The following is a 25,562-nucleotide window of genomic DNA, read 5'->3' on the forward strand; positions in this document are numbered from 1 at the left end:
TAACTGCCTAAAAGGTTGATTCTTCAGAGTGGAATGCACCTAGAATCTATCACACTGTCTATCCTCCTGCCTTTTCATGGTGAAGTATCAGGAACTCTATGCCTAAATTCTTTTTATTCTCATTGTTAAAAAAAAAATAGTACTATTCAATTCCTTACTTCAGTTCAGTGACTGTGTTAACGCTTAGGAACAATAACAGGCGTGTGGTTTAGGAGAGATAGGAACTGCGTCTGAGACTGGCAAGAAAATGGTAGTACAACAACATAGTAATTTAGATGAAATGGACAAATTCATAGAAACATACAACTACTTAAACAGACTCAAAAAGATAGTGAAAATCTGCACTGATCTGTAACGAGGAGATCCAGTTAGTGATTTTAAAACTTCCCACAAAGAAAAGCCCAGCCCCAAAGGTATGTGTCAATTTCCTTTCCTAAAACACTGCCACCTCCCCACCACAAAGATATATATACAACATACTAGTCACCCAAAAAGCACAGCCAGGTATCTCAGGTTGACTGCTCTTTAATTACAAACAAGTACTTAGAGGAATAGAAATAGCAATTAGGATCATCTTATATAGAGACAAAACAACCTGCAAGAGGTTAAGTTTAAGGAGGCTGTTCCAGGTAACTTTTTATGGTCCCTTTCAGCTCTGAAAGTTCAAGACTTACATTTATGGGCAAAAGGTGATCAATATCATACCTGACTGTCTCAGTGGGCTATAAAACCTAATCTGAAGAGGTAACAAATTACTCATCAAATCTTTTGACGTAAATAAGGAAACATTTTGAAATGTTAAAGTTTTAACTTCAGTGAAACAATACCTAATTTAAAAAGTTCTCTGCTTCCTGATAGACTATAAAGGGCACGCCTCTTAGAGGGCTCCCCATTCAGAGCACAGATTTTAAACTAGTCTGTTTCAATCCAAGACACTCCTATGCCGAAATTCCTTCAGGCAGAGCTGGGAAATACATCATGTGACATCACCTCTACAACATGATAATCTCTTGAAGATTACACCAACGCTACCGTTGCTTAGTTTGGAAGTCCTTCTCAAGCAAAAGTTGGAAAAGGCACATTTTAGTTCTAAGTCACTGTTAAAATTAGCTTCTCCCTCTTTTTCCTCTTCCTCTTCTTTTCTTCCAAGTGGCTGGTAGCATCCGCAAAAAACATAACTTCACTTTTCGCTTCACATTCCCTCTTGAGATAATCGAGACCTGCCATGTTAAAGCCGATCGCATCCTGAGGAAGAACAGAAGAGAGATTAAACGAACGTCCCCTCACTTCAGTTCACTGTCACAGCTATGCGAGCCAGAGGAACCCAAGCGTCATGCGTTGTTACCCATCCCTCCCTAAGGTCTCTTCTTGTCTTTTTTCCTTATGTCTACCAGCTCCAACAAAAACCTCATCTTAAATATGTATGTACGTCAGGTCAGTATCACCCAAGACTGGGCACAGCACACCACGCTACTTGTAAGTCACATATACACTAGGATTTCCCCTTCTTCTTCTATGGCTACCTCTACAAAGATACTTACCCGGACTTGGCTGACTTTTGAAATGGTTGTTTCCTTTAATTTTTCAATCACTGGTACAAGCATTTGGTTACTAGTGATCTGGCCAAAGTGAATCCTAATAGAAAAATAACACCAAGCATTGTCACAAAGAAGAGTGGTTTTGGCTATACCTCCTAGAACCAGCAACAAAACAAATATCAAAGCAAAAAAAAAAAAAAAAAAAAAAATCATTTCACCCATCATGGGAATATAGAAATGCTTCTAGCAAAAAAAAGCTAAAGAAGTTTCTTCCCTACTATTCAGTTCTAATAATTTTAAAACCTAGTAACCTAACATCTAAAATGCTGACTTTTCCCAGCAATCTATCAAGTGGCCACAGATGTTTAACAACAGTATCCTATGGGGATTTCAGAGGGAAAATGAGCCTTCTAAGAAACCCTAACTCAAAGATTTATATTTCAGCAAAAAAAAAAAAAAAAAAAAAAGAGAGAGAGATGATCAAACTCTGACCAAGAGTACCAACATGCCCTGCATGACTTCATGCTTTTTAACTTCCACACTCACCCTCATTCACAGCTGTGACCTGCCATATCTACCTGTGAGGTAGCACCCATCTACAACCCCAATATGCTAGAAATATTCAGTCTTTCTCTTAGAATCAGTAACCCTGATTCAACATATGCCATAGCAATGAGAAATACACTGTAGATATGTATATCTTCATTTGCTACTATCCTGAAAGAAAGAAAAAGGAATGAAGGGTTAAGGTTCATGAAAAAAATGCCAATTTACCAAGTACACCATTTTCTTTTAATTTCTAGGTATTGGCTGAGCAGTTTCTACTGTTTTCCTAACAGCATTTTAGGGAATGTTCAAATTTGCCAATATTCTTGTTCTCTTATATAAGAGCTTGAGACTGGGGGACAGAGTGGGAGATAAGAATGTATTGTGTGTGTGCGCTATTCACTCAGTCATGTCTGACTTTCCATGACCCCATGGAGTGCAGCCCACCAGGCTCCCCTGGCCATGGGATTCTCCAGGCAAGAATACTGGAGTGGGCTGCCATTTCCTTTACCAAGAATATACTAAGCCTTTGTAAATACATTTTTCCTCTGTTACATATTTAATACAAATTCTTCCTATTTAAGGATATAATGTAATGAGCATTTTCTTTGTTTCTTGAGTGCTTAGTTGCTCAGTTGTGTCTGACTCTTTGTGATTCCATGGACTGCAGCCTGCCAGGGCCCTCTGTCTGTGGGGTTTCCCAGGTAAGAATACTGGAATGTGTAGCCACTCCCTTCTCCAGGGCATCTTCACAACTCAGGGACTGAAGCCAGGTCTCCTGCATTGCAGGCAGATCCTTTACTATCCAAGCTACCGGGGAAGCAGTTATGTTTCTTAGTTCCCTCCAAATATGCCACTGCTCTTCCATTTGCATTTGTAGAGGCCTAGGAAATAAGCTGACTACTCCTTAAAATTCTGTTATGGAAACAAAACCAAACCATTTAGTTTAAACTCTACAGTTAAAAAAGAAACACCACTGAAGGAGGCTGGTCATTCAGGGATGGGCTTTCAGCACCCTACCCAGAACCAGGGCCACTGCCTTAGACTGTAACTTGGAGACCTCCGCCTGCCTGGGCATCCTGAGCAGCGCAGTACCTCCTGGTACTTCAAGAGGTGGGTCAGCACTATCGGCACTTTAGGAGCAAGACTGACCACCAAAGGATAAGAAATAATCTGTGCTGGCCAGCACTGAAATTCCTAACAGTCTCTGAAACTGAAGTGTCACATTTCTTAATTGCAAAGCATGGAGAGAGCTTCAGGTGAGGCACTCCTGGAGGAGTTATGCTCATGAGACATATGATGTTCTTCTGGGAAAGGACGTTACCTGAGGAGAAAGAAGAGGCACCTACACAGGAGTTCAATATCGGAGCCCTGCTGGATGAAGTCATTAAAGAGCCTGAGAATGTCTGGGACGTAAGAGAAAGGCAGCACGAGGAGAGATTCTTCCAGCTCGCTGGAGAGGGAAAAACAAACATTAAAAATGTCACGTTTCTTTATATGGTCAATTTAGAAATCTTTTCCCCTCCAATTTTTTTCTTCTCCTTTTATATACTTCAACAGATCTTACCCATTCAGAGTTATCATCTGCATTATGGATGGCTCTCTCTTATCAATGTTTTATTTTTCTTATTTTTAGTATTTTAACTTAGTTGATGCATTTTGGTCCATGGCAGTGTAGGAGAATCTTTTTTCCTTTCAGATAACTCATTTCTTCAGAGCTTTTTATTGAATATCCTATCTTTGTATGATACTTCTTTTACCACTGATTGAGTCCTTCCATATGACAGAGCCTGCATCAGGGCTTTAGAGTCTGTTTTGATGATTGATTCTGACAATCCTGTACTGTTTCGATTTTGTTGTTTTTATCGTTCTTTAATCTCGTTCTGGGTTGGTTTGTTTACTTTTTCTTGAGCTAGTTCTATTATCATTCCATTTAGATTCCAATTAGAGTTCTCAAGAGGCTTTCAATTGGGATCACAAACCTATAGATTAGCTTAAGAAAAACTAAATCTTTAAACACAGAGTCTTCCCATCTATGAATGCACCCTCCCTCCATTAATCTAAATTCTACTTCACATTTCTCTAGCAAAGTTTCATTATCTTAGGTTCTATTTAATTCTTATATGGGACATACTCAGATATTGTGATTTGTTATAAAAACGATAACTAAGTAGGTCAAACTCAAATAAAACCAAAAGATAAATCACAAACAAGAAACATTATTCCAAAAATGACGAAAGATATATTAAAAAAAATTCTTAACCAGTAAGAAAAACATCCGTAAAACACAAGAATGGGAAAGTAAAAATTCACAGGAAAAAATACAAATGGCCAACAAATATAATAAAATTTTAACTTTGTTAATTAAAAATGAAAATGATACAATACCACTTTTTGCCTCTCAAACCAGCAAAGAATTTTTAAAAGCCTGGTGAAAGTCATTACAGGCACTCTGGAAAGTAAGCAACATAAACCTTTGAAAAGTTCATGTCCATTAATTAGTTAACAGACTGCTAGGACCGTTAAGAAAATAATCAGTGAGGATGGCAAAGATTTATATGTAAAGGTGTTCACTGAAGCAGTATTAATAATAGCAAAACCCTTATGCAACACGTCATAGTAACTATATGTACAATGGAATATTTTGAATTAATTCAATGATGTGTTTCTGAAGAATATTACTAACATGAGCAAATGCTCAGGAACTATCCTGTGAAAAAGAACAGGATATAAAAATGTATACATATGATTTCAACTCTGTACGTATACATATACAGAAAACAATTCAAAGGAAATAGACAACAAAAAACGTTAATAGTTGGTACCTCTGACTGAATTGCAAATAATCTCATTACCTATGATGTAAAGTAGCACTGCCCTTCATTTGTCCTTAAAAGTATCTCCCTTCATATTTTAGGAGGAGCCTTCTAATTCAAAAAGAACATTATAATGAATTATTTTCCATCCAAGTTTTGACATAGTTAACCCTCTAAGGAAAATAACCATCAATTAAAATGTACTTATCTCGTGTTCAGTAAATGGTGTTAGCTGCCAACTTACAATAATCCGTGCACTGGCACTCACCTGGATTTGATTCCTTTAAAAATCTCCAACACATAAGCTGAAGGCTAGAATGGAAGTGTGACAGCATTAGTGATACTCCTATTTCTTAACTGAAGCTCTCTACTCTCTATCTCCTAAAAACCAGGGATCTCTCTCAGGAGAAACCATGTTCTAAAAACGCCAATAAGTGCACGGGCTTAGATCTGGGTTCACAATCCGACTCTGCCACTTGCCAACTATGCTCCCTTCAATCTGTAAGTCAGGACAGTTTCCTGTCTATAAAATGAAGACTCTGACGTGTATTACTATTGTGATGGATGAAGCGTGAAAGCAAAGTTTGAGTAATTAAAGATTACTAGAAGTATACATGGGAGAAGGCGGTGGCACCCCACTCCAGTACTCTTGCCTGGAAAGTCCCATGGACAGAGGAGCCTGGAAGGCTGCAGTCTATGGGGTCGCTAATAGTCGGACACAACTGAGTGACTTCACTTTCACTTTTCACTTTCATGCATTGGAGAAGGATATGGCAACCCACTCCAGTGTTTTTGCCTAGAGAATCCCAGGGACGAGGGAGCCTGCTGGGCTGCCGTCTATGGGGTCGCACAGAGTCGGACACGACTGAAGTGACTTAGCAGCAGCAGAAGTATACATTGTCCTGTGATTCTCCCTCTCTCCTCTTTTATCTGACTGATTTGTAACAACTTGCTGTCCAAAAACTTCAGTTTCAATGAACAGAATCTTCAGAGAGCACATTGGATACTAAACATAAATAAGCACTAAAAGAAAACAAAAACCAGTCCAGTCCAACCAGAAAAGACTACTTGAAAGTTACACTAAAATGGTCCTTTTGAAATACAAAATATCCTAAAGGATTCCAACATTCAACAGAGATTTTTAACAACAAAGTATTTCCCAATATGTCAATTCTCATGCCTCTTCACTTCCTCTCTTGTGCCTCCCTGAATTTAACCTTAGAATGGCAGTTAAACATTAAGAGGGAAACCATTAAACATTCTACTTACAGAGATATTGCCATAAGCCATCAGGATGGGGTTGATGGGAAGAGGAACCTATGAAGAAATGATTAAACCAAGTCATTAAAAAATAAGCCTTTGATAGTGCTTATCACAGGCAGGGTCATAACAGTATTTTATAGTTCTGAAGGAGACCCTAAAAACTGACTCTAAAGAATTATTATATAAGAATGTATTTTTAGTTTCAATAGGGCTTATGAATGAGTCTGGGTAATACATTTCATGTAGAAATCCAAAATGGCTCACCAGCCTCCCAAACTAAAGCAGGAACCTGAGTTTCCAACTCAAAACAGTAATCACATCAATTTCAAATTAACTATCCTTGGCTTTTTATTAAGATAGAGCTTCTCAATTCTTTCTTTCTAATGTTTGAATTAGAAGAGATTCTATCACATCTATACAAATGAGGTTTTTCCCTCAGCAATTATCTCTGTAAATAAATGTCACTCAGAATGTAACTTAATGAACCGTCTTACCTCCTTCCCTGCAGCTTTACAGATGGCTTTGTGTTCTCTCAATTTTGCAGTTTCTTCTCGGTACAGCTCAATAGCCTCCATGATCCTCTCAGCCTACAGACGATGACAAAGAATGGAAGTCATCACGATACACTCATCGTCCCACAACACTGCAAATGGAAGGCCTGACGAAAAGCTATCAACTTAAACTGCTTGAATCAGTTTAATAAAGATGTGCCAAGAGCATCCCAAACAGCATTCAAAGATGTCTTTGGCTTTTGTTTTTTAATTTACAAGGAGACTAAGTGTTGTGAATTCAGGTGAGACTGGTACACCTGACAGGTACACTTGAGATCAACCCTGCCTTTCTTAGAAACCACGCACTGATTAAACAGATTCAGCACTACTCATATCCTTGGTGACAAGGGAGGAAAACAGAGATTATGATCTCCATCTATAAATTTCATCAATCTTTTTGCCACAAAAGGGCTATTTGGTTGGGACCTTTTTAAAAATGAGATATGGGGCAGTGATCAAGATGGTGAAGTAGAAGAACATGAAGCTCACCTCCTCCCACAAATACATCAAAAATACATCTACATGTTGAACTATTCTCACAGAATATCTACTGAACACTGGTAGGAGACTTCAGACCTCTGAAAGAACAAGAAAATCTCCACATGAGCATAACCGGGTAGAACAAAAGACAAAAGTGAGAAAGGAACTGGGTTGGGACCTGTACCCCAGGCAGGGAGCTGTGAAAGAAGAAAGGTTCCTGCACCCTGGGAAGTCCCCTCACTAGGAGGAAGTCAGCCAGGACAGAGGGAGAGCTTCAGAGCCTCAGAGGAGAATACAGCAACTGGTTTGCAGCAGCTAGAATAGAGAGAGGCCTGCAGACAGTCAGTGCCACCCCTCTACACTCCCAGCCTGAGACGTGTGTCCACTGGTGCATGTGAGGGCTAGGTGTGGAAGCTCGGGCTTCAGGGTGGGCTGTGCAAAAACAGTCTAAAGGGTCTGGAGTCTACTGCAACCACACCTGAAGGTGTATGCAGGGGAAGCCTGGGCCACCTTAGAGGCCAGGTCTGTTGTGTGGCAGTGTGCGATGGGAGGCGTGGTGTCCACCCTACAGCCTTTTCCTCCAAGGGACCGCTCAGGCTGTAGGACACTGCCTACATGAGCTCCAGGAGTGGTAGTGAGCCGCCACAATGCCCCAGGCTTCAGGAGTGGCTGCCAGCCACCTCTGCTCCCACTGTGTGCTCCAGGGGTGCGCATGAGCCGCCACTGCCGCTGGGAACCCAGTGCTGCATCTGCACACCCCCTATCGAGGGGATAATGGCCAGCACACTGAGGAAAGAGGCAACAGGCATCCACACTAAAAACAGTCCTTGCACCAAAAATATCAAACCCACACAAGCTACATAGGGATGGTCTCACATATAAATTGCCCTGCAAGACCACAGTAATAGACCTCTTCAATCTAACAGACACCAACTTAAAGGAACTACCAATTATACAAGAAAAATAAGACAACTCATTTTTTGAGACAAAAACTGAACTAAACACAATAAGAGCAGAATAAATAATGCAGAATAAGTGACCTGGAAAAAAGAAGATGGAAATCACCCAACCAAGACAACAGACAGCCAAACAAAAGAAATGAAAGCAATATAAGAGATCTACGGGATAACAAAGATCATGGCATCCGGTCCCATCACCACATGGGAAACAGATGGGGAAACAGTGGAAACAGTGTCAGACTTTATTTTTTTGGGCTCCAAAATCACTGCAGATAGTGACTGCAGCCATGAAATTAAAAGATGCTTACTCCTTGGAAGGAAAGTTATGACCAACCTAGATAGCATATTCAAAAGCAGAGACATTACTTTGCCAACAAAGATCCGTCTAGTCAAGGCTATGGTTTTTCCTGTGGTCATGTATGGATGTGAGAGTTGGACTGTGAAGAAGGCTGAGCGCCGAAGAATTGATGCTTTTGAACTGTGGTGTTGGAGAAGACTCTTGAGAGTCCCTTGGACTGCAAGGAGATCCAACCAGTCCATTCTGAAGGAGATCAGCCCTGGGATTTCTTTGGAAGGAATGATGCTAAAGCTGAAACTCCAGTACTTTGGCCACCTCATGCGAAGAGCTGACTCATTGGAAAAGACTCTGATGCTGGGAGGGATTGAGGGCAGGAGAAGAAGGGGACGACAGAGGATGAGATGGCTGGATGGCATCACTGACTCGATGCATGTGAGTCTGAGTGAACTCCGGGAGTTGGTGATGGACAGGGAGGCCTGGCGTGCTACAATTCATGGGGTCGAAAAGAGTTGGACACGACTGAGCAACTGAACTGAACTGATGGGATAATAATAAATTGTGCCAATTTACACATAATACAGCTCCAGAAGGGGAAGAAAGAGAAAATGAGATTGAAACTGTATTTGAAGAAATTATGGCTGAAAACTTCCCAAACCTAAAGAAACAAATATTCATGTAGAGGAAGCACAGAAGGGCCCAAATAAAGTAAATCCAAACAGACCTACACCAAGATGCACTATAATAAAAATGGCAAAATACAGAGGATTCTCAAGGCAGCAAGAAAAAAAAGTTCATCACAAGGGAACTTCTATAAGGCTATCAGCTGATTACTCTACAGAAGCACTGCAGGCCAGAAGGGAGTGGCAAGATATATTCAAAGTCCTAAAAGGGAAAAATCTGCATCCTAGGATACTCTACCCAGCAAGATTATATTTAGACTAGAAGGAGATATACAGAATTTCTCAGACAAGCAAAAACTAAAAGAATTCAGCAATACTAAATCCATCCCAAAGCAAATATCATAGGTCTTCCGTAAATAGAAAACTAGTAAGAATAGATAGGAAAGAGAAAAATCACAACTGGAAAGTAAGTCACTTCAATAAGCCAATATACAGATTAAACAAAAAAAAAGAAAACGTCTTTGTGAAAATGATGGTAACTACAATGAACAGCAAAAGGATGAAGATGTGAAAGAGGACATCAAATACATAAACTGTGGGACAGGAGAGTAAGAAAATGCAGGGTTTTGTTTTTTTTCCCACTTCCGGAATGGGTTTGACCTATATGACTACCAACTGAAGCGAGTAGGTATAGGGTGGGGTCCACATACCTGAAACACAGGGCAACTCCAAAGCACACACCAGTCACAGAAACCAAAAAGAGAACATAATCAAAAGGGAAGCAAACCACAAAAGAACACCACAAAAAAAAAGAGACAAAGAAGAAATGTAAAATCAATATGAAAACATGGTTACAATGGCCATAAATATGTATCAATAATTACCTGAATTATCAAACATTGGACTAAATGCTCCAATCAAAAGACAGAGTGGAAGACTGGATTAAAAAAAAAGCTACAATATGCTGCCTGCCAGAGACCTACTTTAGGGCAAAGGACACATATAGATTGAAAGTGAGGGCATGTAAAAAAGATAGCCCATGCAAACACAAATGACAAGAAAGTGTGGGTTGCAATACTCATATCAGACAAAATAGACTTTAAAACAAAGGCCATAAAGAAAACGGAGAAGGTAATGGCACCCCACTCCAGTGCTCTTGCCTGGAAAACCCCATGGATGGAGGAGCCTGGTAGGCTGCAGTCCATGGGGTCGCTAAGAGTTGGACACGACTGAGCGACTTCACTTTCATTTTTTACTTTCATGCATTGGAGCAGGAAATGGCAACCCACTCCAGTATTCTTGCCTGGAGAATCCCAGGGACAGGGGAGCCTGGTAGGAGGCCGTCTATGGGGTTGCACAGAGTCGGACACGACTGAAGCGACTTAGCAGCAGCAGCAGCAGCAGGAGACCCAACCAAGGAAATTAAAGACTAGCACACTGACAACCATAAACTATTAATAAAACTGAAGAGGATTCAAAGAAATGGAAAGATATCCCATGTTCCTGGATTGGAAGAATTAATATTGTTTAAATGGGCACACTACTTAAGGCAATTTACAGATTTAAAGTGATCCTTATCAAGTTACCCATGACATTTTTCACAGAACAAATAATCCTAAAATTTATATGAAACCATAAAGATCCAGAATTGCTAAAGCCATCCTGAAGAAAAAGAACACAGCAGGAGGCAGACTTCAGACAATGCTTTTGCACAAAGCTACAGGAATCAAAACAGTGTGGTACTGGCACAAAGACTGTTCCAGATGGATCAATGGAACAGAATAGAGACTCAGAAATAAACCCATACATACACAGTCAACTAATCTTCAACAAAAGAGGCAAAAACATATAATGAGGAAAGTCTTCAGCAAGTGTTGGCAAGTTGGACAATTGCATGTAAATCGAAGGTAGAACACACCCTCTCACCATACACAAAAGTAAACTCCAGATGTCTTAAACACTTAAAACATAAGACATGACACCATGGAACACCTGGAAAAGATTATAGGCAAAACATTCTCTGACATAAATTGTACCAATGTTTTCTTAGGTCAGTCTCCCAAGGCAATAGAAATAAAAAACAAATAGGACAGCCTTTTGCATAGCAAAGGAAACCATAAAAAACAAAAACAAAAAGACAACCTACAGAATGGGAGAAAATATCTGCAAATGATGTGACTGACAAGGGCTTAATTTCCAAAATACACAAACATCTCCTACAACTCAACAACAAACAACCCAATCAAAAAATGGACAGAAGATCTAAAGTGGCATTTCTCCAAAGAAATACGGATGGTCAATAGGCACAAGAAAAGATGCTGAACACTGCAAATCAAAACTACAATGAGGTACAACCTTACACTGGTCAGAATGGCCATCATTAAAAACTCTACACATAACAATTAGAGAGGATGTGGAGAAAACGGAAACCTCCTACACTGTTGGTGGAAATGTAAATTGGTACAGCCACTACAGAAACAGTATGGAGGTTCCTCAGAATACTAAAAATCAAATTACCATATGATCCAGCAGTCCCACGCCTGGGCATACAATCAAACAAAACTGTAATCTAAAAAGATACACACAACCCTATGTTCATAGCAGGACTATTCACAAAAGCCAAGCCATGGGAACAACCTAAATGTCCACTGACAGATGAATGGATAAAGATGATGTGGTACACATATAAAATGGAATACTACTCGGTCATAAAAAAGGAGGAAATAATGCCATTTGCAGCAACATGGATGCAATTAGGAATTATCATACTAGGTAAGTCAGAAAGAGAAAGATAAATACCATATAATATTACTTATATGTGGGATCTAAAACATGACAAATGAAGCTATTTATGAAACAGACTCATGGATATGGAGGATAGATTCATAGCTGCTTTGGGGGAGGGATGGAGTGGCAAGCCGGGGTTAGCAGATGTAAGCTATTGCATATGGAATGCTACTGTATAGCACAGAGAGCTACATTCAGTATCCCATGATAAACCATAATGGGAAAGAGTATGAAAAAGAATGTGTGTGTATACACATATATATGAACTGAATGTATATAACTGAATCTCTTTGCTATATGGCAGAAGTTAGCACAACACTGTAAATCAACTATACTTCGATCTTTAAAACGTCTATGATAAAAAAAGCAACCACAACACCCCCGCTTACTGCTAACCCCCCCACCGTGGTTCAGATTCAGTAGGCCTGGGGCTCCACTCTGAGAACTACTGCCATCAAGTAAAGAGATTGGACTAGGGGCTCTTAAAGCTTAGTTGGTGATTTTAGGGTCAAATATGGGAACAGGGCAATTTCATGCTATTTTATTTCTTGTAATTATTTCCTTTGTTTTTCTTTAGATTTTAATAAAATACTTTTTGGAAATAAAAAATTAAAATGAGACACAACATTCTGTATCAACTTACTGCTTTGACCGTTTCAATAGTTTTCTTTCCAGTGAAGTAATTGTCACCTTGAGTCTCTCCTGGAACCTGCCAGAAACAAAGAGATCCTTTTAACGTAACACTGATGGGTGTTAAAGAACCAACAAATTAATCTTATATCCGGACAAGAACAGACATACTATGTTATGATGACTGTTGTTACATTGTGTTATCTAGCTACCATTAAATGAGAAATTAGTAAGTGCCAGTGAAAGAAAGTGAAAAGTGTTAAGTCATGTCCGACTCTGCGATCTCTTGAACTGTAGCCCACCAGGCTCCTCTATCCATGGAATTCTCCAGAAAAGAATACTGGAGCGGGTTGCCATTCTCTTCTCCAGGAGTAAGTGCCAGACACTATGTTAAATGTGTTACATGCATTATCATAAGAATACTCTGCTCTACAGCACATGATTAAAGAGATTGCTTAATTTCTCATTTCTGATTTTTGATTTACAGTGAAACAGTTCCCTAAAGCCTCCCTCAAAAAAAAAAAAAAAGGCAAGAATGACAATCATTTAATACCAAGTCATTTGTCCCATAAAATCAGGATATACAGCTAAATTAAGAAGGACTACACAGATTCCTTCCCATATCAGCTGCAGATGACTTTGGCATCTAGCCCCAGTTCTAATTCCATTAGAAATCCTTGAAATTACAGTAAATGCCAGTAAGATGATGACAGGGCACAGTATGAGGATCCCGGAAGATCTACTTACTGCTGGTTGGTCTTCTTTGGCCACACTCTCTTCATATTCTGCTTCCCTTTGCTGTCAAGAGATGGATATGAATTAATTTCAAAGATAAAACATGATCACTATGTGAAGTGAGACAGTGAGAAGCTGCTTCTTTCACAATCTAACCCCCTCCTGGGATCTTTGTCTCCACTTGGCTGCCCAAGTGGTGTCAGCAGTCTTGGAAACATCTTCTGGAGGCCAGTGGACTAGCACTGAGTGTGAGGTGTGGCAGAACTAGACAGGAACCTTCAGCCAAGTCAGCGTGTCAGAGACTGATACCCATCAAGCCTGAAGTCCTTACCATCTCCTTTTCTTCCTCAAGAATAAGAGGCTCCCTGGTTCTCTCCCAAAGTCTCAGAGATTTGTCATGGGATGATGATACAACGTAGTCCCCACTGGGGCTTACGGCCAAGCACCATATTTCCTGGTGGTGCCCCTGCAGAGAGTAAAGACAAAACCAAAAATCTTGAGTGAGAATACCTTATTCATAGACTGCTACACTGGTGGGAAATCAATGCTCAACCTTAAAAGAAGTTAAGTACTGAGCACATCAAAAGTAGGCAAGAGGTTACCTCTAGAGTCTGTATGTGTTCAAATTTGTCTGCATCCCATTGTTTAATCTTACGGTCTTTCCCAGCAGTGAAGAAGAGGTGAGACTTGGGCACAAACCTTAGGTACATCACACTGAAAAGTGAGAGAAATACTCAAACGTCATCAATTTCCTCATTATTAAAGTCTTAAACACACATAAATTGCTTTTGGACAGTTAGTTCTAGAGTTGTATTAATAGAATTTTAAATTTCTGACTATCTGAGAACACTCCCAGGAAATGACACTGATAGGTGACTCAACAGGAGGTCTTTGAAAAGACAACATCTACCTGTCATCATGTGCAAACAGAGACTTATGGCAGTCCCCGAAGTCCAGACCCCAGATTTTCACGTTCCTGTCTGCAGAGCCAGTTGCTATCAGTGCTCCATTCTAGAAGGAAGAGAAGTGAAATGTTACTAGGTCATCTGAAACCCTGATTAGATAGAGAAAAGTTAACCAGAACATTTATCCCATTTCTTTCAAAAATGTCAATGTCAGTGCCAAAAAATTAATTTCATCTCTTTATCAAGAGTACCCACATCCTTGCTTTTACCTACAAATCTACTTAAAAAGCTTGTTAAGTGAGCAAGAACTGTGTGGCTTATGTGTTTTTGGTCCTGCTACAGGGCAGTGTTGTGCTTTGATGTAGGTTATCTGTTTACTTTGTTAAAATTGATAGAATAAAGACTCTCTAATCTCTGTCACCGAGTTTGACAGAGTTGGGGGTGGAGAAAAGAAGAAAAGAGAAGAATGAGCCTGGGAAAGAAGCTACTAGAATGCTTGCGACCTAGACATTTTTATGCCATGTCTCCTATCACTGTTTCTCTTCTATTTTAGCACCTAGTTCAAATGGCTATCCATGTAAGAAGAAAAATATTTTCTGACACCAATTTATTCTGTTCATGCACTGAGTGCAGATAGGTAGGGTGGGGGCCAATTCCTTTTACACAGACTAGATTTTTTTTTAATTGGAAGATAATTGCTTTACAATATTGTGTTGGTTTCTGCCATACATCAACATGAATGTCCCCTTCCTCTTGAACCTCCCTCCCACCTCCCACCCGATCCCACCCCTCCATACTGTCACTCATAACTAGACACTGCAAAACATATGACTTTGGTTAAGAGACTAAAAGTATTCACAGTGAAAAATACCATAAATATTGCAAAGTTCCATTTTCTTTATGAACGTTATTACACTTCAGAACAAAGCAGGGATGCCTTTTTGAAAGTCCTTCACAATTTAGGGTATTCTACCAATTATAGTCCTTTAGACAAGAAAATACTATTTGGGGAATCCAAACCAGGTAGTTGGTTATGAGGATTAATTCAGGTATGTGTGAAAACATTCTAAAACGATTAAAGAGATATATACTTAAGGTATGATTATAATAAACACTTTTGTAATTTTTTTAGGATAGTCAGTTATATACCAGACTGAAAAACACTGAAGTGAAGCTATCAAGCCAAGAACGAACAAAGCACTTTAGAAAAGATAACTTGTCACTGAGACACTATTTAAATTTTACTTACATAAGATATGTCCATACATATGACAGGCAGTTTGTGTCCATATAGTGAGAGAAAAAACTAAATATTAAAAAAAAAAAGAATATAAACAACTTATGTCCGTCTATAAAATGCAGGCATAATTTATTATATGTAGATCTAAACTATAACCTTAAATACAGTGCTAAACAGTGTCCTGAATTGCTTTTATGTCTGTGTTTCAAAGACGACGACAAACCACGGAAGGTTGTACCCTTACAACTTAGCATAAAGCCCTGCCTGCTCTTGCCAAGAACACTGCAGTAGAGTGGAGCCGTGCTGCTGCTGAGGCCTACTCCCTCAGTCAGAACACAGCACAGGGATGTTCTCTGGACCTCTTAGTTGGAGAGTCTGGGGAGCACTTGGTTCACAACAGTACCTCCAGGCCTAATACAGTTCCACCGAGACTCTGGGTGTAGAGCCCAGTAATCCATATTTTTAAAAGCAACCCAAATGATCCTGATGTACTGCCAAGTGTGGGATCACTGCCTAGGACAGCTAGCAGTGCTCTTAAAACTACTGGCTACAACAGGATTTCTTGTCCACAGATTTCTCTGAACATGTGAAATATAACTTGCTTTAAATGAAATTTATGAACCAAAGGAGTCTTTCAGAAATCCAGCCTTCCTAGTGCACTTGCAATGTTTTGATTCACAAACAAGCTTTCAAAAAGATACTACTGCTGGAAATAGTCAAGGCCACTACTCTATAGTCTCAACCCAAGTTCAGTCAGAAAGACAATACCCATAGGCATAACCATCGTACCTTTAAAGTGTCAACATAGAAAATTTTCACAGTACAGTCCAGCAAAGATACGGCCAACAGCTTTTGATTGGGAGAGTAACTGACACACAGAACTTCTTCATCTAGTTGCAAGGTTCGGGTTTGCTTCACAGAAAGTCTAGCATCATGGAAAGCATCGAGAAAAATGAGTACTCTACAGAGGCAGACAAAGTCTCCCAAGACCCTCTAGAGCTCAACAGAAATACATGCGTCAAAAACCCATTCAGTGGTGCCTCATTTTCACTCCAACAAATGGACACAAATTAAAAAAAAAAAAATGTCTACTCACCTTTTCTGGGTACTGTTTTCATCTTTCACCAACTCAAAATCCCAGAACTTCACAGATTTATCTGCACCACCTGTCACAAAGCCACGCTGAAAATCAAAGGACATTTCTGTTAGAAAAGTATCTTCATACAGAAACTGGTTCAGTTCAGTTGCTCAGTTGTGTCCGAGTCTTTGCGACCCCATGAATCGCAGCACGCCAGGCCTCCCTGTCCATCACCAACTCTCGGAGTTCACCCAGACTCACGTCCGTCGAGTCAGTGATGCCATCCAGCCATCTCATCCTCTGTCGTCCCCTTCTCCTCCTGCCCCCAATCCCTCCCAGCATCAGAGTCTTTTCCAATGAGTCAACTCTTCGCATGAGGTAGCCAAAGTACTGGAGTTTCAGCTTTAGCATCATTCCTTGCAAAGAAATCCCAGGGCTGATCTCCTTCAGAATGGACTGGCTGGATCTCCTTGCAGTCCAAGGGACTCTCAAGAGTCTTCTCCAACACCACAGTTCAAAAGCATCAATTCTTTGGTGCTCAGCCTTCTTCACAGTGCAACTCTCACATCCATACATGACCACAGGAAAAACCATAGCCTTGACTAGACGGACCTTTGCTGGCAAAGTAATGTCTCTGCTTTTGAATATACTATCTAGGTTGGTCATAACTTTCCTTCCAAGGAGTAAGCGTCTTTTAATTTCATGGCTGCAGTCACCATCTGCAGTGATTTTGGAGCCCCCCAAAATAAAGTCTGACACTGTTTCCACTGTCTCCCCATCTATTTCCCATGAAGTGATGGGACAGGATGCCATGATCTTTGTTTTCTGAATGTTGAGCTTTAAGCCAACTTTTTCACTGTCCACTTTCACTTTTTAGTTCCTCTTTACTTTCTGCCATAAGGGTGGTGTCATCTGTATATCTGAGGCTACGGATATGCAGAAACTGGTAAGATACCTCAAAATAATACAAAAGACCATTTTTATTTAAGGCATGGGACAAGAATTAAGATGTGTGGTTTTTCTTTAACCCCCTTTCTTGTTCTTTTAGGGCTTCCTCCACAGGTCTTATTTGAGAACTAACTCCTAGCAGTGCCTCGTGTAGTCAGATGATAACTGATGTAAAGTTCTAGTTACACTTTCATTCGGTGTCAGGAAGAAAGACTCAACAAATACTACAGGGTAATGCAACAGTCAAAAGAATTTGCTGTGAAGTATTAAACTGGTCTCATCACATTTTAGGGTTAGTGTAAAGTATAAGGAACACGGAGTAAGAAAACTAGATCTCAAATGTCTATTCTGCCGTTTCAGAGACCTGTAACATAGAAAGAAAAACCTTACAATGATCCTTAGTGTTGCTAAAGAGATAAAGACTACCTAGTTTATAAAAGTGTTGTGAAAATAATAGTAAATGACATGATGGATATGAAAACACTTTGGAAAATAGAACACTCCACAAACCCAAGATGCTAACTACTATTTACATTTTAAATGCTGCTTTATTTCTGCCCCCAATGGCATTACTCAATCTAAATTCCAGGTTCCATTTTTTCCCCAAAATATCTACTTTCAGGGAATACAGATTTGCCACTACTGAGGACATTCAAATAAATGGGCCACAATCCCTTCAGGTATTGTCAAAAAAAAAATCTCAAAATGTTCTGAGCAACAAATAGCACCACTTGAGGTCTCCAGAGTGACTCCTCTGAAAGGAAACACACTGCTGTTGACTGGAAAAGGCTCACAAACTGACTAAAAACCACTAGACTTGTATAGTCATAGATATATAGACTGAAGGGGGAGCAGAAAAGACTGCTCTAACCTCTGCACTGCATTGCCCAAGGAAATGTTTCCTCTTAAGAAGTATCACAAGTCATTGGTAATGTAGGAGGATAAGTATTGTGATGTCATATAGCTCATGATCAAGAGCAGCTGAACAAGAATTCAGATCACAGTGACAGCTCTTCGTATTATCAGGCACAAAACATGGCACCATGTATAGAGACTACACAAAGAGTGGGCTTTCTTTAAATTCCTGTTAGGCAGCAGCAGAACTTGATATAAGAGATGGGAAGTGCAGCCAGAGTACTCAAGTCCAGATCGTCACATCTGGTTCAGTTACCTGATCTGGAGAGAGAGACAAGGACCATAAGGCTCCATCGTGTGCATCTATCGTCTCCAGCAGATTTCCTGAGGCCAAGTCATAAAGCTGCAGCTTCCCCGTCTATGAAAGACACAAAATGAACGCACCTGCAACCTCCACGACGCTCATCTACAGTGTCATAACCAAGCAGCAACGATGTGGCCAACTGCTCAGGAAACGGCTTCCATGGTCTATCCACTGTACTTCCTCTGTGAAGAAGCGCTGTTAAATCTCCTACGGACATACCGGTCTAATCTTGGCAGGGTCACTATACTCTGCAACTATGGAATGCTACAACCTTGTAGTACAGGACTCCTGTCACTTCCACTGGTCCCCCAACTTCAACTGGGAAATACCACGGCCAGAGGTGTATCAGAGTAAACATAATAGCAAATGGAGGATTTAAAAACCTTTAAAAATGTAATCAGTCCTTTAGGTGGACTAACAAGTCCTCTCCATCTAGTTTTGGCTTCCCCTCTAGAATACATTGACAGTAATAAATACCACCTACAATGCTAAGGAGGACAATGAACTTGGAAAAAATAAAATCGTGGTAGTTTAGAAAACTATCAGCCATGCTTCCTCTTTAGACCCTGTATATGCTGTGGTCTTGGGGCCAGCACAGAACAGAACACACACAGCGGCCAAGCCTGCTGTATGCTGAGTCTGTAAACATGTGGTGGGAAGAATGTAAGCAGAGGACTTAACTGCCAGGGCTGCCTCTCTCTAACTCTGACTAAGGGTAAATTCATCTCCATAAGCCCATTTTTCCATCTGAAAAATGGAGTTTATATTAACAAACACTCTAACCAGTTGTGGGGATTAAATGAGATAATGTATGTTAACGGCCTAGCACTGAGACGAGGCTAGGGATTCTGAGTCATACAAACAGTTTTTGAAACAATTAATAGTGGATGAACATTTGGTGAATGAATGAAAAATGAGGGTACTTTTAACTAAAATTTAATGTTCCGTGACAATGACTCTTGAACTCCCTCCAACTTATTTTATACTTTTTGGTGGGCAAAAAAAAAATCCATTGTGATAACAGGTTTTCTAATAAAATGCACATATGGCATTGGTTTAAGGAGATAATGACAAATACTTGCAAAGCACTTTTCCAAATATTCCATAGACCTATTACACTTTATTCCCACTACAACCCCGACGATCACCATTCATGCTACTTCCACTGCCAGCTCTTACTAGTTATTTTCTGGGGGCCAGTCTCTGTGCCAAGTGCTTTACAGACTGTGAGGCAGCTTATTTACATATTTTACTTTTAGATATCAAGGCTTACGGGGTGGAGTAACTTGCCCAACTCATAGCTAGTTGAGTAGAAGAGCTGGGATTCAAACCCAGGCAATTTGGCGCAAAAGGCTCTGTAAAAAAGCAAGTGCCATCATCTCCTAATACAGATAAGGAAACACACTAGGAGAAGTTTATGCAACTTGCTCCAAGTTACCCATTTTTTAGGGGGAAGAATCTGAATCCAAATCCACGTTTGTGCATTCCCTCAGGTTCTCTCCCCATGTGATTACAGCTGAAGATTTGGTCACTTGGTCTCTCTTTACTGAATGCTTCTATCTGCCACACCTGATGCTGGTACTTAATGTATTTTATTAATCTTCTCAAAACATAATTACATGTGTACTTATAAAAATATGCACGAAAGGCTGATTGCCAAATTGTTAATGATAGTTATCTTGGGTCATGATTTTAATTTTCTTCATAATTTAACATATGGTTTGGTTTACCAAAAAAAACCCAAAACTTAAAAAAAATAAAAACCTCAAAAAAAAGGTCAATGAACTATCACACTCTCATATTATCCAGCTCTAATACATTTCCCATATGCTAACAAAGGAAGCAGGTTTCTTAAACAACTCGAAGAATATTGAGCAGAAAAGTCCCCTAAATCCATGGAAAAGTCTGTGTACCTTTGTTCCTATGACCACCTGCCGATCACCAGGCACAAAGAATGAGCAGAGCGCATATTCACAGGTCATTGTGCGAATACACTGCAGCGTAGATCTGAGAGGAAGAAGGAATAAAGAACTCACATGTTAAAGAGAACCTGCTTCTCCACCTGCGAAGTCAGCATGTACATTTAATATTAATACCTACTTAGCCACACAGAATGGTCGACAAGAGAGGACAAAGTCTGAATGCATGTGTGCTAAGTCACTTCAGTCGTGTTCAACTCATGTGACCCCATGCACTGTACCCACCAGGCTCCTCTGTCCATGGGATTCTGCAGGCAAGAATACTGGAGTGGGTTGCAATGCCCTCCTCCAGGGGATCTTCCCGACCCAGGGATCAAACCTGTCTCTTATGTCCCCTGCATTGGCAGATAGATTCTTGACTTAATTATGGTCAGAGAGAAAACAGTAAATGGCCCCTAACTTTGTTTTCTTTATAGGAGGTTCCCAATCCTAAGGAACAGATTCTACAAAAACAGAGTTTAAAAAAGCCATCTGCTAGGTTCAAGAGAACCCAATCTGCTGCTACAAAGAAGTGTGTGAGCCCAGAGGACTAAGTCAAATTAGCATATTATATCCCTACAAGTCAAGTTCATTTTAGTGGACCATTAACATTCACCCATTCAGCAAATACCCACTCCCTCCAATATGTACTGAATGCCAGGTCCTGTTCCAGGTGCTGCAGATGAGACAGTGAGTTAAACACAAGAGGCCCCGAATTCCATAAAGCTTAACATCCTCCAGAAGTGAGACGTGTATGGGTGTCTCAGGGGCTAGCAGGTGTTGTGGAGAAACACAGAGCTGGGGGAAGGGGGCTCACAGTGCGAGAGGAGGCAGGGACACCAGGGTGGCCGTGCGATGACAGCAGAGGGAGGGCAGCCTGCAGCCGAACGAGAAGCTGGCTCCAGGAAGAAAGAAGAGGGAGCACGAGGGCCACAGCACGGGCATGTTCTTGTTGCCTGGAGTGGGTAATGAAAAGGCCAGGGGCTGCAGTGGAGAAGGCGAGAGTGGTGAGACAGCGGCTGTAAGGACTGTGACTTCCAGTTAGCGTTAGATGGAGCTCCGGGAAGTGATGGAACTTCCATGATAAAAAGATTACATTGGCTGCCGCGCTGAGAACAGACCACAGGAAGCAAGTAAGGAAGCATGGACGCCAGTCAGGAAGCTATTACCATCCAGATGAGAGATGGTGGTGGTCTGAACCCAATCATGGCAGTGAAGGTGACGAGATGTGGTTGAAATTTCAGGTACATTTTGAAGGTGGAGCTGACAGGTTTTGTTAATGAACTGGACATGGGACATGAAAGAGAAAATCAAGAATGGCTACAAGGATTTGTGCTTTTAACTGCAGGAAGTAGTTATTTACTAAGATGGGGAAGTCTGTAAGAACAGAGGGTGAGGAGGCTATTGAAGAAATGAAGATCACAAATGTGGTTTGGACATAAAAGTTTGAGATGCCTAATTAGACATCCAAGGGGTGATACAAAAAGGATTTGGATATGAGAGTCTGAAGTTCAGGGAGAGGCTGAGGCTAGAGACACACATTTATGCGTCATCAGCACAGACAGCCATCTGAGCACAGAAAGTGAAGTGAAGACAGAGAAAAAGTTCAAAAACTTTGCTCTGAAGCATTTCAACATTTACAGGTCAGTAAAGTACAAAGGATTCAGCCAAGACTGAGGAGAACCAGCCAGCAGAAGAAGAGGAAGTAATGAAATTCAGTGTTTCAAAGAGGAGAAAAGTTACCAATTCAAGGAGGATGTCAGACAAAGCTTATCCGTCACTAGATTTAAAACCATGAAGACTACTGATGAGATGACAAGAGCTGCTTTGATGAAATGGTGGGGATAAAGGCCTGATGAAGAAACGGATCAGCAGATGGGAGAGATAACTGGAGAGAGAGGTAAGGATGAGACAGCATATTCTTTTAAGATGGGAGATATTATAGCATGCACGTATGTGTGCTAAATCACTTCAGTCATGTCCGACTCTTTGCAACCCTTTGGACTGTAGCCCACCAGGCTCCTCTGTCCACTGGATTATTCAGGGAAGAAATCTGAAGTGGGTTGCCACACCCTCCTCCAGGGGGTCTTCCCAACCCAAGGATTGAACCCGAGTCTCTTTAATGTCTCCTGCATTGGCAGGCGGGTTCTGGACCACTAGGACCACCTCAGATATCTTTATACTGATAGGAATGACCAACAGAGAAGGAAAATTAATGATGCAAGAGAGGGAGGGAAACTGCCAGAAGTAGATATATAGGTTGTGATTAACTTTTGGTTAGGAGCACCATCAGTCATAGGAAGAAAGATTATGTGATACAGATGCAGCTAACTTGCCAGTTGTAATGGGAGCATATGAATGTTTTTGGATGATTCCATTATTTTAGCCACCTGATGCAAATAAATGACTCATTGGAAAAGACCCTGATGCTGGCAAAGATTGAAGGCAGGAGGAGAAGGGGATGACAGAGGCTAAGATGGTTGGATGACATCACCGACTCAATGAACATGAGTTTGAGCAAGCTCTGGGAGTTGGTGATAGACAGGGAAGGCTAGCATGCTGCAGTCCATGGGGTCGCAAAAGAGTCGGACACAACTGAGCAACTGAACCGAACTGATTTCTTCAGTGAACTACGAAACAAGGTCATCAGCTTAAAAGGGCAAGAGGTGTGAGGTGTGAGAAGTAAGGAGGTGTGAGAGTCATCTAGGAAAGTGAGGAATTAGAAATCAAGATAAAGTTACTGGAAAGCACTAAGCCTACTTGAATTTAGATTAGGTGATATGTTTGTGTCTAACCAAGTACAGCAATAAGCTTTAGACATGGAAAAAACCTGCATTTTTTGCACCAAATCTAAAAAGGCAATTTTTCCTACTCTAAACTCCACAGGGCTACAGTCAAAATGCACTAGAAATACATTTTCAAGGGGCTGTATTTAGGACCCTAAGAAAAACTAATCATCAAGAGTACTAAAAACTAACTCAAAGGGAAGAAAACTTTACTGAGTAGAGCTACAGAAGGACATCACTTCACAAACCTGTTCCATATCTTAATGGAATCAGCTGCTGCTGAAAGGATAGCAATATTGTCTGAACTGAATGACAAAGTGCGCACGTCACTGCGATGACCTCCAATGGTAATTCTGTTTGTCCGGACAGGCTGAGGACCCGGCGTGGAAGCATTCAGTGAATATAATTCCACCAAGTTGTTCTGCAGCAGGAAAACCGCCTTTAACTCTCCTTGAGGAGTATGAATCAAGTCAAAGGATCTGCATGAGAAAATATTCACAGATGTTCAAATGTTCCAGCAACCATCTTCATTTCAGCATTAACTTTTTTTCAGGAGAAAGGCTTTGCAATGCCCTCCACTTGTAAGTTAACAAGTGTAAAGGATTTTACTTATAAGAGTGCTCTGAGTATTGGACAGTAGTCAAGTACAGACCAAGTCCAAGAAACCTGAGCTCAGATACTGGATCTGATTTGTTTCTGTGTATATTTTCTAAGTGACCTAAAATCCTTTTGGAAGACGGGCTATCCATTTTTCTTTGTAATTAGCAGCAGTAAAGAACTATAAATAAAAAGATAAAAGGCTATCATAATGAAGCATAGAAGATGATGAATAAGTGAGGCCATAGTGAGCAGGAGAAACTGAGTCCCACAACCATTGCGTCCAGATATAATTTGTAGCGACTGCTTACAAATAGCATGAAAAGCTGATACAACTTAGCAGGTTACTATTTCTACAACACTTCAGATACTTCAGCTACTACATTTTCACTCACTTGATTTTGGCAGAAGTTTTGATATTAGCTACCCGTTGGATTTCATCTTGCAGAGTCATTTTGACATTGACTTCAAGGTCTTCCTCCTCCTCATTGCAAGAATTTAATCTAAAGGAGAAAAGAAAAAAAAAGTATCATCCTATCACTTTTTTAAAGTTTTGCTATTACTTGAGTCAAGTTTTGGTCCAAGACCAACAAACCGTGTGGGAAAGTCATTTAACCACATGAAATTACCATGAAAATTAAACAATGAAGTATATGTAGAAATGCATTGTGTACCACAATGCAATTAATATAAAGTATTATTCCATCCAACAGGTACCCTTAATAAATGGATTCCAAATGCAGTAGTCCATAAAATTGCTGCAGATGAGTTCATAGTTCAAACTATTCCACTGAAGTGTTTCTGATAAACTTATCTATCTTTGGGATTTTTTAGAAAATCCATTAGCCTACACTTAGCAACTCAACCATGTCAAATAAACCAGAGGTCTCACAAGATCTGCTCTAGCAAATAAAAAATTTAAGAAAGGATGACTTTTTGAGACTTGATAAATTTCAACCACTGAGAAACTGATTTCTATAGCTATAATGACCTATTTAAGGTGATACTGTGCTAAACTTCAATTATGTAACTGTCCAACCAATCTTCCTTCTCACAGTCCCACAGGTCAGCACCAAGTAATCCAGTCCCCTTCTGTATAGGCTGCTGTCACTGAAGATACACTGCTAGCCTCTCAGAATTAAATCCTTTAGAAAACTGAAAGTCATTCAGTCGTGTTTGACTCTTCGTGACCCCTATCGACTATACAGTCCATGGAATTCTCTAGGCCAGATTACTGGAGTGGGTAGCCTTTCCCTTCTCCAGGAGATCTTCCCAACCCAGGGATCGAACCCAGGTCTCCCACATTGCAGGCAGATTCTTTACTAGCTGAGCCACAAGGGAAGTCCAAGAAGACTGGAGTAGCCTATCCCTTCTCCAGATCTTCCCGACCCAGGAATCGAACCAGGGTCTCCTGAATTGCAGGCAGACTCTTTACCAACTGAGCTATCAGGGAAGCCAAATCATTCAGAAGCTATGTTTAAATATCTGTGCTGTATTTCTAGTCCTGTGTGGTTCTCAATGCAAGATCTAGGAATATGGTAAGTAGAAATTAAAACTTGGACTACCAGCACACCTTAAGACCTTCCCTAGCATTTAATAGTAAATTGG

At 40.4% G+C, this 25,562-nt stretch overlaps 1 protein-coding gene across 3 annotated transcripts in view; it reads right to left on the bottom strand.

The window, feature by feature from the left end:
* Nucleotides 1-509: 509 nt before the first annotated feature.
* WDR3 (WD repeat domain 3) overlaps nt 510-25,562 on the bottom strand; it is a 38,474-nt gene continuing 13,421 nt past the window's right edge. For all 3 annotated transcript variants that reach the window (XM_025288016.3, XM_044944492.2, XM_044944494.2), the window contains exons 10-27: nt 24,350-24,457; nt 23,606-23,836; nt 20,527-20,620; nt 18,566-18,667; nt 16,465-16,550; nt 16,158-16,293; nt 15,378-15,434; nt 14,134-14,234; nt 13,826-13,937; nt 13,555-13,689; nt 13,236-13,286; nt 12,502-12,567; nt 6,658-6,750; nt 6,170-6,217; nt 5,169-5,212; nt 3,409-3,537; nt 1,542-1,635; nt 510-1,245 (exon numbers count right to left, since the gene is read on the bottom strand). In XM_025288016.3, coding sequence (XP_025143801.3) covers nt 1,090-1,245; nt 1,542-1,635; nt 3,409-3,537; nt 5,169-5,212; nt 6,170-6,217; nt 6,658-6,750; nt 12,502-12,567; nt 13,236-13,286; nt 13,555-13,689; nt 13,826-13,937; nt 14,134-14,234; nt 15,378-15,434; nt 16,158-16,293; nt 16,465-16,550; nt 18,566-18,667; nt 20,527-20,620; nt 23,606-23,836; nt 24,350-24,457 — 1,843 coding nt within the window. In that variant the 3' untranslated portion in view covers nt 510-1,089. The remainder of the gene's footprint in view (nt 1,246-1,541; nt 1,636-3,408; nt 3,538-5,168; nt 5,213-6,169; nt 6,218-6,657; nt 6,751-12,501; nt 12,568-13,235; nt 13,287-13,554; nt 13,690-13,825; nt 13,938-14,133; nt 14,235-15,377; nt 15,435-16,157; nt 16,294-16,464; nt 16,551-18,565; nt 18,668-20,526; nt 20,621-23,605; nt 23,837-24,349; nt 24,458-25,562) is intronic.

Source organism: Bubalus bubalis, chromosome 6, assembly GCF_019923935.1.
Source record: "Bubalus bubalis isolate 160015118507 breed Murrah chromosome 6, NDDB_SH_1, whole genome shotgun sequence".
NCBI lineage: Eukaryota > Metazoa > Chordata > Mammalia > Artiodactyla > Bovidae > Bubalus > Bubalus bubalis.